At 54.8% G+C, this 14,434-nt stretch overlaps 1 protein-coding gene and 1 long non-coding RNA gene across 3 annotated transcripts in view; one reads left to right on the top strand and one right to left on the bottom strand.

The window, feature by feature from the left end:
• The window catches only part of Entpd3 (ectonucleoside triphosphate diphosphohydrolase 3), a 22,321-nt gene extending 14,801 nt beyond the window's left edge, over positions 1-7,520 (top strand). Inside the window, 8 exon segments of the mRNA XM_021258010.2 lie at positions 399-549; positions 1,932-2,091; positions 2,788-2,816; positions 2,818-3,019; positions 3,933-4,205; positions 4,331-4,441; positions 4,756-4,893; positions 7,056-7,520. Of these exon segments, the coding sequence (XP_021113669.2) occupies positions 399-549; positions 1,932-2,091; positions 2,788-2,816; positions 2,818-3,019; positions 3,933-4,205; positions 4,331-4,441; positions 4,756-4,893; positions 7,056-7,520 (1,529 nt within the window).
• LOC110349053 (uncharacterized) lies at positions 6,471-14,434 on the bottom strand. Of its 2 annotated transcripts, none has more exons than XR_015451101.1 (3): positions 14,247-14,434; positions 8,535-8,586; positions 6,471-7,979 (listed from the first exon to the last, which is right to left on the bottom strand). It is a non-coding gene; the product is annotated as an uncharacterized LOC110349053 (long non-coding RNA). The 2 variants fall into 2 exon arrangements; XR_015451100.1 differs by having other exon boundaries at positions 14,150-14,284.

Here is a 14,434-nt window from a genome sequence, read left to right as displayed (position 1 = left end):
GTTCAACCCCTGGTACCAAAAAACAAAGAAAAAGAAATAAAAAGGAAATTATTTCTAATTTTTGCGATGTCATCACGAAACTCTAGCTATGCGTCTTTATAGGAGATTTTCCAGGTGTCAGCACTGACTCCCAGGGCATGCACACGTGTGCTGCTGGAGTGAGAGTCGATCACTGTTTCGATCGGGAGGCCATCCAGGGGCTTGTTATCCACTTCCCTCTGCGTGTGCCTGTGTTTGAAATCCCCCGGGAAGATGTTCCTGAATGGGAGCAGCTGGCCCCTTCGCCATGTGGCCCGGTCCCTGCAGGAGCCCGGCCAGCAGCCCCACCGGACCCAGAGTCAGCTTTCCTTTCCAGGCCATCCTAGGCACTGTGCCAAAGCTGACCACTTGCTCTGCAGGCCCTGGGATCTCCAGCTACGCGAGCGACCCTCAGGATGCCCCCAAGGCCTTCGAGGACTGCATGCAGAGAGTGCAGCAGCAGGTCCCAGCGCACCTGCACCGGTCCACACACGTCCACCTCGGGGCCACAGCTGGGATGCGCTTGCTCAGGTGAAGGCTGCATGGCACACTCAAGCAGCGGCTGAACAGCCAGGCAGGGGCCCGGCCAGGACATGGCTGGCCCAGAAATGGCCACGAGGAGGGGCCACGTCCCGCCATGCACTTAGGTGTTCACGCTGGGGACATGTTGGTTCATGTTCAGTCTGTTTTACTACTCGTAATGAAGCAGTTCTAAAACCCATTTCTCTCCCTTGGAGATTTTCCCAAGAATTCTGGAAAGTGAGGTGAGGGCTCTGCTCCTGGGGTCGCTTCACTTTAGAAAACAGAGGCTGTCTCAAGCCCTGTGGAAACAGTGAGTGCAGCCCTGGCTCTGTGGCCTCTGCCGTGCACACTGTGTCCCCAGAGGCACTGGAGAACCACAGGAAGTGGCTCCGCCTCAGCTGGAGCCTTCGGAGCTGTTGTGGGAAGTTCTCTTCCATCGGGGCTTTCACCCCAGCAGCATTGCTCCGTCTGTCTGTCTGGCTGTCTGGCTGTCTGTCTCTCTCACACACACACACACACACACACACACAAACACACACACACACTCTTTTCCCTTTATGGTATATTCCTTGTCCTTGAAATAAAAGAAAAACAGGTCCAGAAAGAAACATCCTCTGTACTCTCCTCAGGGCAGAGCTGCCCTGGGCTGGGAGTAAGGCTCTCACTGGAAGGCCACGCACGCCCTGCTGCCCCAGGCACCAGCACAATGCCAGCCATGCCGAGCTCCCTGTGTCTGGGCACGAAGGCAGCGCAAAGGGATGAACTACCAGACACCTAACACGGTCTTGGGAGAAATCCGAGCACACAGCTGGCAGAGCCTCTTCCTTGGAGGTTCCCTGCCCATACCCGCTGCCTGCTCTCCTTCCTGAGCCCCTTCCTAGCCCACAGAGGGGGAAATCAACTCCTGAGCAGGGGCAGCATGCCATGACAATGCTGTGTTGCAGACAGACAGTAGAACTGTGGCTCAGAGCGCTGAAGGTTTCAGTCCAGGGACGGCCCTGAGGACCCCCATGTCCACTCCCAGAGTGACCAGCCGCTACTTGGTTGTGGAGCTGGCTTCTGCCACCCTCTGCATCGCCAGTCTCCTGGCCTCGGCTGGTCTGTGACAATGCAGTCCAGTGCAGGAGGAAGTCCTGGGGTTGTCCAAAGGCTGGAGAATGCAGCAGGAACAGGGAGGGAGGAGGACAAGTTGTACTTTTATGGAAAGCTATTTGCCCCTTGGCAGTCTGACAGGTAACAAGTGTGCCGGTCTCCACAGAGGCCCGGGAAGCTTCACCTTGCAGAACAGGTTGTGGCGCCAGGCTGTGCACACATCTGGAAGATTGACCTGTGCCAGGGGCAGGGGGTTCCCCTGCTGCTTGGGGGAGACTGACCATGGTGTTGTCACATAGGTTGCAGAACAAAACGGCAGCTGATGAAGTCCTTGCCAGCATCCAGAGCTACTTCAAGTCCCAGCCCTTTGACTTCAGGGGCGCTCAGATCATTTCCGGGCAAGAGGAAGGGATGTATGGATGGATCACCACCAACTACCTTAAGGGGAACTTCCTGGAGGTGCGTGGCTTTTCCTCCTGCTCCTGTCCTTCCCTCCCCAGGGCTCAGGCAGAGGTGAGGAGGGGGCTCCCTTGACTGGAGGCCACAAGGGCACTCATGGGGCAGGGGCTAAGAAAGGACGCCCTCTGCAGGTGGGAGGCCGGGCCATACACAGGGCGGAGTGTGGGGGACAGTGTCACGGTGGGAGTCGGGAAGAGGTCTAACCTCACAGTGCCTTCCTGAGGGCCTCCTGCCATCCGATCACTGTCCCAGGTGGAGAGGGAACCGCCTGTGTCCCCTCCCCAGTGTCCCCCAGCCCGACTCCTGCTCTCCCGCTCCTGGGCACACAGGCCAGCCACACAGCACGAAAGCATGGGCATCAGGCCACATGCTACTCAAGGCCCTTTGTCCCCCCTTAATTATTTTTAAATTTTAAGTTAATGACCATGATGAGTACTTGGGAAGATGTCACGTAGAAGCAGCACTGGGCTCCCTGTGACCTCTTCACACTCTTGACACTTGAGGAGCTGGCCCAGTGCTTCGTGGTCACAGCCAACAGCAATGAGGGCCCTGGAGGGCCCCGGGCCCTGCTGCACACCGGCTCCTGATTGCCACTGTCCCTGAATGCTGCCCACTGCACTCCTAGCCACAGGACGCAGGAGGGCCGGGGGCCTGGGTGTGGGGCGGGGCGGGCCGCTCACGGCTTGTCCCCTGCAGAAGGACCTGTGGCACATGTGGGTGCACCCGCGGGGCAGGCACCTCCGGCGCCCTGGACCTGGGTGGCGCCTCCACGCAGATCGCCTTCGTGGCAGGGGATGCGGGGATGCTGAACACCAGCGATGCCGTGCAGGTGACTCTGTACGGCTACACATACACGCTCTACACACACAGCTTCCTGTGTTATGGCCAGAATGAGGCCCAGAAGAGGTTCCTGGCATCGCTCCTGCAGGTAGCTTGGGCTACTGGCGCTTCCTGGGGTCTGGGCATCGGTGGGGGCTCTGCCTGCCGTTTCCTCCTCCTGCTCCCTCGGGGTGGGGTGATGGCACCGGCTGAGGGCTCCTGGGCCAAGCTCTGCTCCCCACCCTCCTGTTCCTCTCTCTCCCTCACTGACTACGTCCGGTGACCCTGAGTGAGAAGTCCAAGGTGGGTTCCCGAGCTCCAGATGTTTTGTAAACGGTTTGTGACCTGGGGTCCCTTGGTGGACGCACGCTGTTTTCAGCCAGTTGTGAAAGAACCCTGAGAAGCTTGAGAGCCCTGGGCACAGACAACAGGGCAGTGGCTGCCAGAGAGCTGCAGGGCTTGTGCAGTGCAGCCGCCCTGGGGTGGGCTGGGGCCGCTGGAGGCCCTGGGTGGACCGCGGTGCCTGTGCCCTGTGTCCACCAGAAGTCATATTTCTGAGGAAAATATAAAAGGCCAAATGGCACCTAAGGCACTGACAGGCCTGGTTTAAAAGAGGAGAGGAGAGGAGACACGTGCCCAGGTGTGGAGCGGACCCAGGAGGCCGCCCCAGGCCCCGGGGCGGTGGTTTCCAGAGCGAGCAGGAAGACAGTGGGAAAGAGACTTCTTCATAGTCGTTTCTTTGTACCTTTTGGATTACTTTCCTAGATAGGGGGATAGTCTATTCAGCATGATCCATTAATCTAAGATACCAGTTTTCTCAGAACCAAAGCAGAGCTGATGAGATCTGCTTCCAAGGCCTGTGAGGGACCCTGGGAGACAGGGGTCCTGCTGCCCTCCCTGCCAGCCCAGTCCATCCACCTGCGCGGCTACGGACACCGAGACGTAGAGCAGCACTTTCGGGGCTCTGCTGGGCTGGGTCACGAGGAGTAACCAATCCCCGTGCCTCCCTCCCGTGCCCGCAGAATTCTTCCAGTGGCACCCATGTCACCAACCCCTGCTACCCTCAGGGTTACCGTGTCACCGTCCCCATGGGCCAAGTGTTCGACAGCCTGTGCACGGCCCAGCAGAGACCGGCCACCTATGGTCCCCTCCGCGGCATTGCTTTTGAAGGGACCGGGGACCCGTGGCTATGTCGGGAGAAGGTGGCCTCCGTATTTGACTTTGGGGCCTGTCGTGGACAGGAAGACTGCTCCTTCAATGGGGTCTACCAGCCGAAGGTCCAAGGGCCGTTTGTGGTGAGAACAACACCCCAGAGAGGCTGGGCTGCAGTGTGGACAGCTCACCCTGGCCTGTGCCCTCCCGGCCCCGGTCCCCACGCTCTGCCCCCACCTGAGCCCCGCTCCTCCTGTGTTGTCTGCAGGCCTTCGCCGGCTTCTACTACACAGCCAGTGCCCTCAACCTCTCGGGCAGCTTCTCCCTGGACGCTTTCAACGCCAGCGTCTGGAGCTTCTGCTCCCAGGCCTGGGCTGAGGTCCGTGTCCACAGGTGGGGTCAGGGTCAGGAGGAAGTGTGGCGGGGCATGGTCCACCCCGCCCACGTCTGTGAAAGCCAGGGAGCAGAGAGCCCCTTCAGGCCCAGCTGTGCGCTGCTCTGACCACTCAGTGCACAGCGGTCAGAGCAGCGCCAGTGAGTCGGAGATGAGCATAGCTGTGCAGGACAGTTTAACTATCACAGAGCCCTGGGTGGTGAGATCTCTAAGGGCAGCTGTTGGCCCTGGGGTCCCGAGATGTGCATCTTGGGGTACCCACCTGCGCCTCCTCTCAGGGGCCCTAACTTCCTCGGCAGCTCCCTCTCCTGCTCCCCAAGTTCAACGAGGTGTACGCCCGCTCCTACTGCTTCTCCGCGCATTACATCTACCACCTGCTGGTGCATGGATACAAATTCACCCACGAGACTTGGCCCCAAATCCGTTTTGAAAAAGAAGTAAGTCAAACCCCAAGTTCCTTTTTCCCCTCCTCTGAAAAGAAGCTCAGGTGCACATAAGGGGGAAGTAGAGGCAGAAGAGTTCGCAGCGTGCACCCTTGGACGCAGCTGGGTTGGCCGCACACTTCTCCGGGGAGAAGAGAGAGTGGGCACAGAAGGGTCATGGGGGACACGGGTCCCTGTCCAGAGGAGGAAGTGACGGGGCAGGGTCTCGGGGCCGCTCACTCCCAGGCCCAGTGCAGGGCAGGGACAGCAGGGGCAGTGTTTGCAGAGTGACCCTGCAGGTGTGAAGGACCTGGGACTTGTCCTGAAGAAAACCCTCCGCTGTAACTAACTTGAAGACGATAATAACAAGTTGTTCTCCGTTGTACAGATGTCAGAGTAAGATTACAGCTTGAGAGCAAGGATTTGCATCCATACCTTAGCATTAGTAAGAAGCTCCTCTCAAGGCGCCAAGGGCACTGTTTACTGACAGACTCCAGAGCACTGGGCTCAGCATTTCAAGTATCATTTATATGGGCACATGAATAATTGCCACATGTGGGAATCTGTAGGACAGATGTGACTGTTGTCAAGGACCAGGCTGCTTGCAAACTGGGCTGGCGGCCGTCCCCAGCCCTGCAGGACCCCGCCTGGTGAAGGTCTGACCAGCCCTGCCCTGTCCCGGGGGCTTCTCATGTCAGGAGGAGCGGATATAGGTCCAGAAACGTAGAGTCAGCCTGCTCAGTGCCAGCCTCAGTGACCGCTAGATCCTGCATGAGGCGGGGTGACTGTTTTCACATGAGTAAAACTGAGTCGTCGACAGAGCATAGCGAAGTCTGGGGACGCAGCAACGGTGGTGTTGGGCACTGTCTGAGCTCCACTTCTGACAGACCCTTCGCCAGGAGGCGCTTCGAAGAGCACAGTGCGTTTCCATGCACAGCGGCTGGACTAAGAGATGTCCTGAGTTAAAGCTCTTTTCCTTTAATCGTAAGGAATTATATCCGCACTCCGGGGACAGTGGCCCACACCTGTCACTCCACTGGCTGACACTGAAAGGTCATGAGTTTGAGAGCACCCTGGGCTACACAGTGAGATCCTGAGTCAAAAAGAAAGTTTTTAAAAAAAAGAATCTGTGTCTAGCCAGGTTACTACTTAAATATCAGGGTCTAAAAAGACTGGAAATTTTGCCACACAGAGACTTACACTGAAAGCATTTGTTTGGAAGTAATAACCAGATAAGAGAAATAAAACCAGGAGATGTTACAAAAATATAGAAAGTGCAAATAAGTAGTATTAAAAAAGAAAACTAAAAGAAAAATAGAAGACAAAAAATCCATCCATACAAGACACAGCAGCCTACAATTCTTGTTAAAAGGAACATACAGATACTATTTTGAAGGCAAGAATGGAAAAAAAGGATTAATACAGCAAAATAACACAAATGGAAATTGTTAAAGTAATTTACTAGAGAAAAGTCCAAATGTATCAATAATATCAATAATCATGAACAGGCTGAACCTATCAGTTAAAAGACAGGCATCATCTGAGTTTTAAAACTTGAATCCATTGATCTCTGACATAAGGATACAGAAGCATTGAAAGTAAGAAAATATTTTTTACTTATTGGGCAAACACTACCCAAAAGAAAGTAAGTGTTTTGTTTGGGAACAACTTGTTTCAAAAACAAAAGTTTGGCAAAATTTTGTTTTTGTTTGCAAACTGCATCCGAAGACAAACACGACAGTGGCCATCTTTTCCAGAATCGTGGAACAAATTAAGTTTGCGAACCGAGGTGCCACTGTACCTGGCAAAATAGTCTTTACAGTGAAGAGCATCATCATCTGAGGTAGACAGGGTCACAGCCTGCTGATAGAAGGTTCGATTCTCTTACGAAGACCGCAGGTTCAAAACTTCTAGACCCTAAAGGCATGTGCAGCCAGAATGAATGGCACCGGTGGGAGAAGCTGCAGGGTCCACTTCCGCGGCCCCTGTCCTTCGAGGCTAGTCCCTCGAGCTGCCCCTGTGCTGCCATCCCTCTCCATGGTGCTGAGGGAGCTGGTCCTCCCTGGCCCTGGGCGTCCGATGGCGCAGGTCCCCAAGGGGCCTCTCGGCTGGGCGGTGTGTGCCCCACGTTGCTGGGCCACACCACGCCAGGCCTGAGCCCTGTCCCTCCCTCCCAGGTGGGCAACAGCAGCATAGGCTGGTCGCTTGGCTACATGCTCAGCCTCACCAACCGGATCCCGGCCACCAGCGCCCTGGTCCGCCTGTCCATCCCGCCTCCTGCCTTCGTGGGCCTCCTCACCTTCTTCTCGGCCATCCCCTTGATGAGTCTGGCCTTCCTGGCCTTCCTGTGCTCTGTGTCCAGGACAGAGAAGCGCTCCGAGCACCCTCTTAAGCACACCGTGGACCCAGCCACCTCCCAGAGCTCAGCGGCAGCCAGTGGCTGGGCCACGGCACTGTCAGGCGCTGACTGCCGCCAGCACAGCCCTGCGAGCCCCCCACTCTCTGAGCCCTGCTCCTCCTGCCCCTGCCACCCTGGGAGGGGCATAGAGGCACCTGGTCTGGGCCAGGACCTTCCCCCACTTCCCCACAGCAAGGGCGTGTGGGAAATGCAAGGGTTTGGTGGGGATGCTGAGCAGGGCTGAGTCTCCACTTCCTCCTCAGTGTCCCTCCTGGCAGGGCAGACGCCCGGACTAAATAGTGACCCATCGAGCATTGCTTGGGGGCTCCAGCCATGGGGACCACAGCATGGCCTGGGGCAGTGACTGGGCCCTTCATCCACCGGGATCTGAGGCCCAGGGACCAAGGTGCCCCCTCTGTCCTCGGATGGGCAGCACCCACTGGGCAGGGCACCTCACCTTGCCCCTGGGTCCTGCTCACTCCCACACACACGCTCACCCTGGGGACACACTTGCCCGGGATTCGCTCACCAGTCAGAGCAGCCTGGGCCTTGACTCGGGAGAGAAAAGGAGGCTGCAGGGACGCTGGCCTCCAGAGCGGATGAGAAGGGACGTCAAGGGCAGCAGCCGCAACAGCGCCGAAAAGCAGCGTTTTCAGGTTGCTGTTTGGTAGCGATGTACTGAATAAAGAACCCCTCTTCTGCCCTGCAATGTTCGTGTTAACGTGAGCATGCCGCTCGCTCCTCTAGGGGCCCAAGGCGATTTCCAAGAGATTGAGTGAATTAAGAGAACAGGCGCGAGTATCCCGTCACTCCAGAGCCCAGAGGCCTTCACTTGGTTAAAGTCCGGTGCCTTGAGGTCATCAGGCCACCATTCCCCTTCCTTGCCTGACTCAAACCCTCTGGGCCACAACCTCCCCTGGGGCCTCGACTCCCACTCAAGCTGGGCCCAAGCTCCCTAGACTCAACAGCGGCTCTTCGAGGTCCAGTTCCACAAAGCCTTCCTCATACACACACCTCTCTCTGTCCCACGGACCACTTTCCAGAATGAGTCCAGGGTATTCTTACATTATTTTTGTCTGTGAGTAGCTGACTTCTCAATCAGCCAGTAGATGACTGCAGGCCGGCCACACCTCACTCATTACCCCGAAGACTGGAATCAACACCCTCGAAAACCTCACGCCTGTGGCTGTGATTTGGATCTGGGCTATGCCATGAGCGCAGAATTTGCACGGATTTATTGACTGGGTCGTTTCCATACCTGACAGTGGCCGGCGACATCAGATGATGTCAGCACCCAGCTCACCAAGAGCCTGCAAGGAAAGGTGTGAAATAAGTAAGACACACGTGTAAATACCAAATAGTTTCTCTAGATGAGAAAGAGACTGTAAATAAGGATTAAAACGATTAGAATGAATAATTCATAATTTGAAATAGGAAGGAAAAGGCCCAAAGGGGCAGGGGAAGGGGGCCGGGAAGGAAAAATTATGAGAAAAGAAAAAAAGTGGACACAAAGGCTTTGTAAATAGGGAAGGGCGCACAGGGAATGGGGAAGAAGTAAGAACCAAGATGCATCACGTACAGGTTCCAGCTCCCAATGATGAATGTAAACATATCGTACACCTAAAATGCAACAATAAAAGAATTTAAGAAAAGAAAAAAAGCAAAGGTGTGGTGGAGGCCAGAGGGCCGGGCAAATGCAGCCAGGCCTCAGCGCCGCCTGGTCTTCCGGGTTTCTGGAGCATCAGTCTCACGCTGCAGGTCAGGGCGCTCGGCACTCCGGGGTGTCCCCAGCACTATGCCCCATGCTGCCGCTGTGGCCTTGCCCAACCACAGTCACGGAGCAGGGAGTCTGCAAGTGTGTCTGTGAGCCCTCCTCCTTAGAGCAGAGCTCTGCCATGTAGGGCTCATCTCATCACGGGAGTCACGCATGGCAGAGTGGAAGTCAGGTTCAGGCATAGAAAGGATTCCACATGCTGTTGTCAGCTTGAGGCTGGAGGAGACTGCGTGAAAACAGACGCAGGGAGCTGGTGTGGTGGTGCACACCTGGAATCCCAGCCCCTGGGTGTAGAGCGGAGGGACTGAGGCAGGAGGACTGCTGTGAACTCAAGGCCAGCCTAGGCTAGAGAGACGCTGTCTCAAAAAAAACTCGGGATGGGCCGGGGATTTAGCTCAGTGGTTTCGCCGCCTGCCTCGCAAGCGCAAGGACCGGAGTTCGATCCCCGGTACAAGAAAAAAAAAACAACTAGGGGTGAGGGGCGCTGCCCAGCCAGAGCAGGGCTGCACGAACCAGGCTAGGGGAAGCACACTGTGGGGCCCGGGCCTGGCTCGGGACATCACACGCCACACTGGCATCCTCCCAGTGACAGCCGTGCCGGGCTGAGGCTCAAGCCCATTAGAGAGGTGGAGGAAGGAGAGGGAGGGAGAGAGGGAATGATGACAGCATGTGCAGGCACCAGCACCCCCACGAATGTGACCACCAAGCACTGCAAATGTGGACTGATAAACATGAATGTTTGCACGCTGTCCACACAGGCAGCGGCACAGGCACCAGGAGTCTGGCTGGGCATCTGCGGTCTGACGCCCGGGACAGGCAGAGGTGTCAGCCAGGATGTGGGAAAACTCGGAACCTCGGTCTCTGTGTGGAGGAAAAGTGAACTTTGAGTCCTTCCTTACACACATGGTTTGCAAGAACCATGTCCGGGCCAGTTAGAGGCCTCGGTGTGAAAGATAAACCTTTAGTTTAAAGGTTTCAGAAGAGAGTGCAGGGGAATCTCACGGGATCCTGTGTAAGAGACCGGGATCAACACTTGGTCTGCTGGAGTACACTGAAATGAAGGAGACTGTTTGTCAGAATCATCATGAAAACACCAAAAAGACAGGCCACCAAGTGGAAGGAGGCCTCTGCAGCACGAAGAACTAGTAAAGGATTGGTTTCCAAGTCACCTGCAGGATTCCTCAGACCAACGAGGAGAGGCAAGCGGCCCACCGAGTCTGCACCGCCAGCGGTGACAGGCGCTGCAAGAGCAGAGATCCGGGGTCCACGGAACGTACGCACCGCTCACCTCACTAACAGAGCAGACCGGTGCCTGTGCAGACCGCCGAGGCAGCACCTGACACCTACTGGTTTGGGGAAATTTAAAAGTTGGGGCCTGGGGCGTCACCCAGCAGCAGGGTGTGTTTCCGCGTGCACTGGGCTCGGGTTCAGTCCCCAGCTGCCTGGCAATGCCACGTGTTAGGATGTGGAACAGCTGGATGTCTCCACACTGACGGGGGGAGGACAATTAATACAACTGCTCTGGAAGACTGGACTGTTGAGAAAAGCAGGAGGTGCACACACCAAATGATCAGAAGTTCCAGCCCAAGGCATCTCCGTCAGGGACACACATTAGGCCAAAGTACACGCCTGAGAATCCTTCTGAGGGCAACCCAAGTGGCCACCGCATGAGGTGTGTGAATACACTGTGACAAGATCTATGAGACACCATTCGCTAGCAAAATCAAAAGAGCTGCAAACACCTGCTCGATGTGGATGGAACTCACGAACAGGCCCTGGGTTCAATCCCCGGTACCACCAACAGGAAGTCTCTTAATTCGATGTATGCAGTGCACTAAAACAGGCATAACAAAACACAGACTGCAGACTGCAAAGAGAAGTGAAGAAGTTACCTCTCTCAGGTCTAGGGGAAGACAGGGCTTGTGTTTAGAGAGAGACAACAGGTGTCGGTCTGCCTGGATGGCTGCACCAGATGCTCCGCGTCTGTTGGCTCACAGAGGCCGGCACTTTCACAGGCCTGGAGGTGCTGGGGCTCAGCTTCTGCTGAGGCCTCTTTCTGGTGCCAGGTCCCCACGTGGCCTTGCACTGGGGGCTCTCCAATGTCCCCTCGTATCGGGGTACCCCTCCCATGACCCCATCAGTGGGCTCTACCCTCAAGACCTCATGGGGTCCCAGTCACCTCCCAAAGCCCTACCTCCAACACTGTCAGGTGTGGGACAGAGCTTCAACATTCGAATCTGGAGGACACATCCAATCCATAGTGACAGGGCTGCGGGGGACAGCGCCACTCTGTACCTAGGTAGTGGCTACAGGGAGGGACCCCCTTTACAACCACTGACACACTTCCTGTGTCCTGTATGCTACTATAAAGTTATGTAGTCCCAGTACTTGGGAGGCTGAGGCAGGAGGATCATAAGTTCCAGGCCAGCCTGAGCTACATATTGAGTTCCTGTCTCAAAAAAACTTTTAAAAACTTAATCAAGTTACAGATCTAGATTTACTCAAGAACTGGCCACTTTGTACTTTGTGGTTTTCATAATGTTGTTCCATCTCTTTGAGCCTTGATTCCTCATATATAAAAAGGATGGTGTCACCTCATGGATGGTTAAGAGCAACACGGCCCTGAGCTGTGCCTGGTACACAGCATGGCCAGTAAATGCAGGTCGGGGAGTCCATCATCCTGGCATTGCCAAAGGTCTGGCGACAAATGTCCTTCCTCTTGAAACTGTGGGGCTTGAAGGCCCTCTGCTGGAGCCGGGGAGAAAAATCCTTCCAGGCTGAGTCTGGGTTTTGCTTATTCCTAAAGATGCTGGAAAAAAAATCATTAGTTCAAAAATACCTTTAGGGGGACCTGGGGGTGGAGCGCTGCCCTGCACACAGGAGGCCCTGGGCTGCATCCCCCGAGGAGAAATTATAAATGTGTTCTGTATGTGTGTATGATGCGAACTATATACCGCATTTGAAATATATTCATAACCATGTATTACTGAATTCATAATACTACATTATAAATAAGGAGGCAGCTGGAAATGTGACTACTCAGGGTTAAAAGGAATGGCTGCTAACTCTGCTGAGGTGAGGTGACATGGTGTGGCTTTTTCCAAGAACACTTAGTGCTGAGACGCTGGCCGCACTGAGACCCCAGCGGCCCTTCCATGCCGTTCTCAGTCTGCCGTCTCTTGACCCAAGATCCAAACCCAGACTGACCCACGGATCCCATCTGGAAATCCCTGCACGCTGCGTTATAAAAGGAAGCGAACCAGTTGCATCTAAACTATATGTGAGCACAAAGGGCCAAGAGGTGCCCAAGTGTCCAGAGCTGGAGCTGTGTTCATGTAGAGACCTGTCCGGGAGCAGACACAGCCGCTGTGTGGAGCAGGGCTCTAACATGGACAGATGGACGGACAGACAGAAGAGCGGTGGACGGATGAGAATTTCCAGCTCAGGAGTTTGTACAGGAAGCCTGCTTTCTGCATAAGCCAAGCAGGTTCTTTTAACGTTACACAATTTCTTCTCTAGGAATATGCAATTGGTAAAATTATTTTTAAAAATTTAGAAGTAAATTACTATTTCATCCTTTTTCTTTTTTTTTTTTTTTTTTGGTACTGGGACTGAACCCAGAGCCTTCTCACTGAGTTACGTCCCAGCCTTTGATTTTTGTCTTTTGACACAGGTTGCACAGGTTCAGCTTGAGCCTCTGACCCTCCTGCCTCCACCACGCCCAGCTCATAGCTCCTCTTAGGCTAACTCATCTCTCAGTTTATTTGGTATCTTCTTTTTTTCATTTGTTTAATGCTGAGACTTAAAAAATAACTATTTGCCCTAAAACGATTTTTCTTGGTGAGTTGGTTGTTTGGGTGGGGTTTGGGGGTTTCGATGTTGAACCCAGGGCCTCCACACTGAGCCCCAGCCCCAGCTCTTTTTGAGTCTTTATTTTGAGTCAGGTCCTCACTAAGTTGTCCACACTGGGCTTGAACTTGCACTCTTTAAAAAATGTTAAAAGGTGCTGGGGATGTGGCTCACTGCTATATCCCAGTACCACAAAAAGGACAAAAAGTATTACTGATTGAATTCCCTGAAATTTTAAAACTAACTTCATAAATGTCGTATATTTTAATTTTTCATGTGCCTCTAACCTAACAAACCTTTATCAAGCGCTAAAGAAATTCATATAAAATTAAACAAGTTTCCTTGCTGTAAGGTCATAAAATCAAGTTCTTTTAAATAGCCCAAAGTTGTCTCCACACTTAACCAAATTTTCACAAACCATTAACATCCAAAACCTAAAAATTATTTATCCTTTTTTTTTGGTGGTATGGGGGATCGCACACAGGACGGCTTTACCACTGTGCTACAATGTTTGCCCATTATTTACGGATTTATTTATTCACAGGATCTGGCTAAGCTGCCCAGGCCCACTCACACTTCCCATCCTCCTGCCTCAGCCTCCCTCAGCGCCGGGATTGCAGGCGTGCCCATCACCCCGCTCTATTCCCAGGTTCCATGAGGCTGCTGGATCCTCCACACCCATCCGCACCGCCCGCTACTGGGGGCTGATCTCGCCCGGCTGTCTCGCTAGGTCGAAGCTGAGGGGAACAAAGAGCCAGCAGAGGAGAGGAAAACCCACGCGTAGCTCGGGCCCTGCGGTCTCCACCCCGCACCTGAAAACTCGCTCTCGAGCACGCCGCCCCCCACGCCTCTCAGCCTCGCCAGGGCAGGCGCAGCGCGGCGTCTGCGCCCAGCCGGGCCCAGCCCTCCGGTCTCAGCGGCCAGCGGCACCCAGACAGGCGTGGGAACGGTGGTGGGCCAGGGACTCGCTCACCGACCAGGCCACGGCCCGCCCGTGTGCGGGCTCAGCGGGAGGGTCCGCAGGCTGGAGGCGGACGCCCGGGCCTCGGGCAGCTCCTGGCTCCCACCCTGCCGCTGCTGCCGCGCCCGTCGGGGGCAGGCAGGTGGCTGCCCAGGCCTGTCTCAGGCCAGCAATCATGCCACCTGGGTTGCGGGGAAACAAAAGCCAAGGGAAAACTCAGTGGGAGGTTTTACCTGTCTTCCACCCTCCCGACAAAGCTTAGAGCAAGCCCGGAAGTGGTGGCGCTCACCTGTGATCCCAGCACTTGGGAGGCTGAGGCAGGAGGATCGCTGCGGGTCTAAGGCCGACATGGGCTATATGCAGGTATTCCTTGTTTAGCGTCCTACCTGTTTAGCAACTGTTCGGACTCATGACCATCTTTTTTGTACAGTTCTGTACATCTTGATGGGGCCTCAGTGTCTTTCTGTACAGTGCACCTTGTTTACACGGCACTGTAAGTTTTGATGATTGCGCTGTGCAGTACAGGACTGTGGTTTTGATCTGCTATACATGACTGGACTGCGCGAAAGTTATG

The sequence above is a fragment of the Heterocephalus glaber genome, unplaced genomic scaffold (assembly GCF_053883595.1).
Source record: "Heterocephalus glaber isolate CG9 unplaced genomic scaffold, H.glaber_assembly_v1.0 deba00001175, whole genome shotgun sequence".
In the NCBI taxonomy this organism is placed as follows: Eukaryota; Metazoa; Chordata; class Mammalia; order Rodentia; family Bathyergidae; genus Heterocephalus; species Heterocephalus glaber.
The sequence above is the reverse complement of the archived record's forward strand: the minus strand, read 5'-3'. Positions and strand labels throughout refer to the sequence as shown.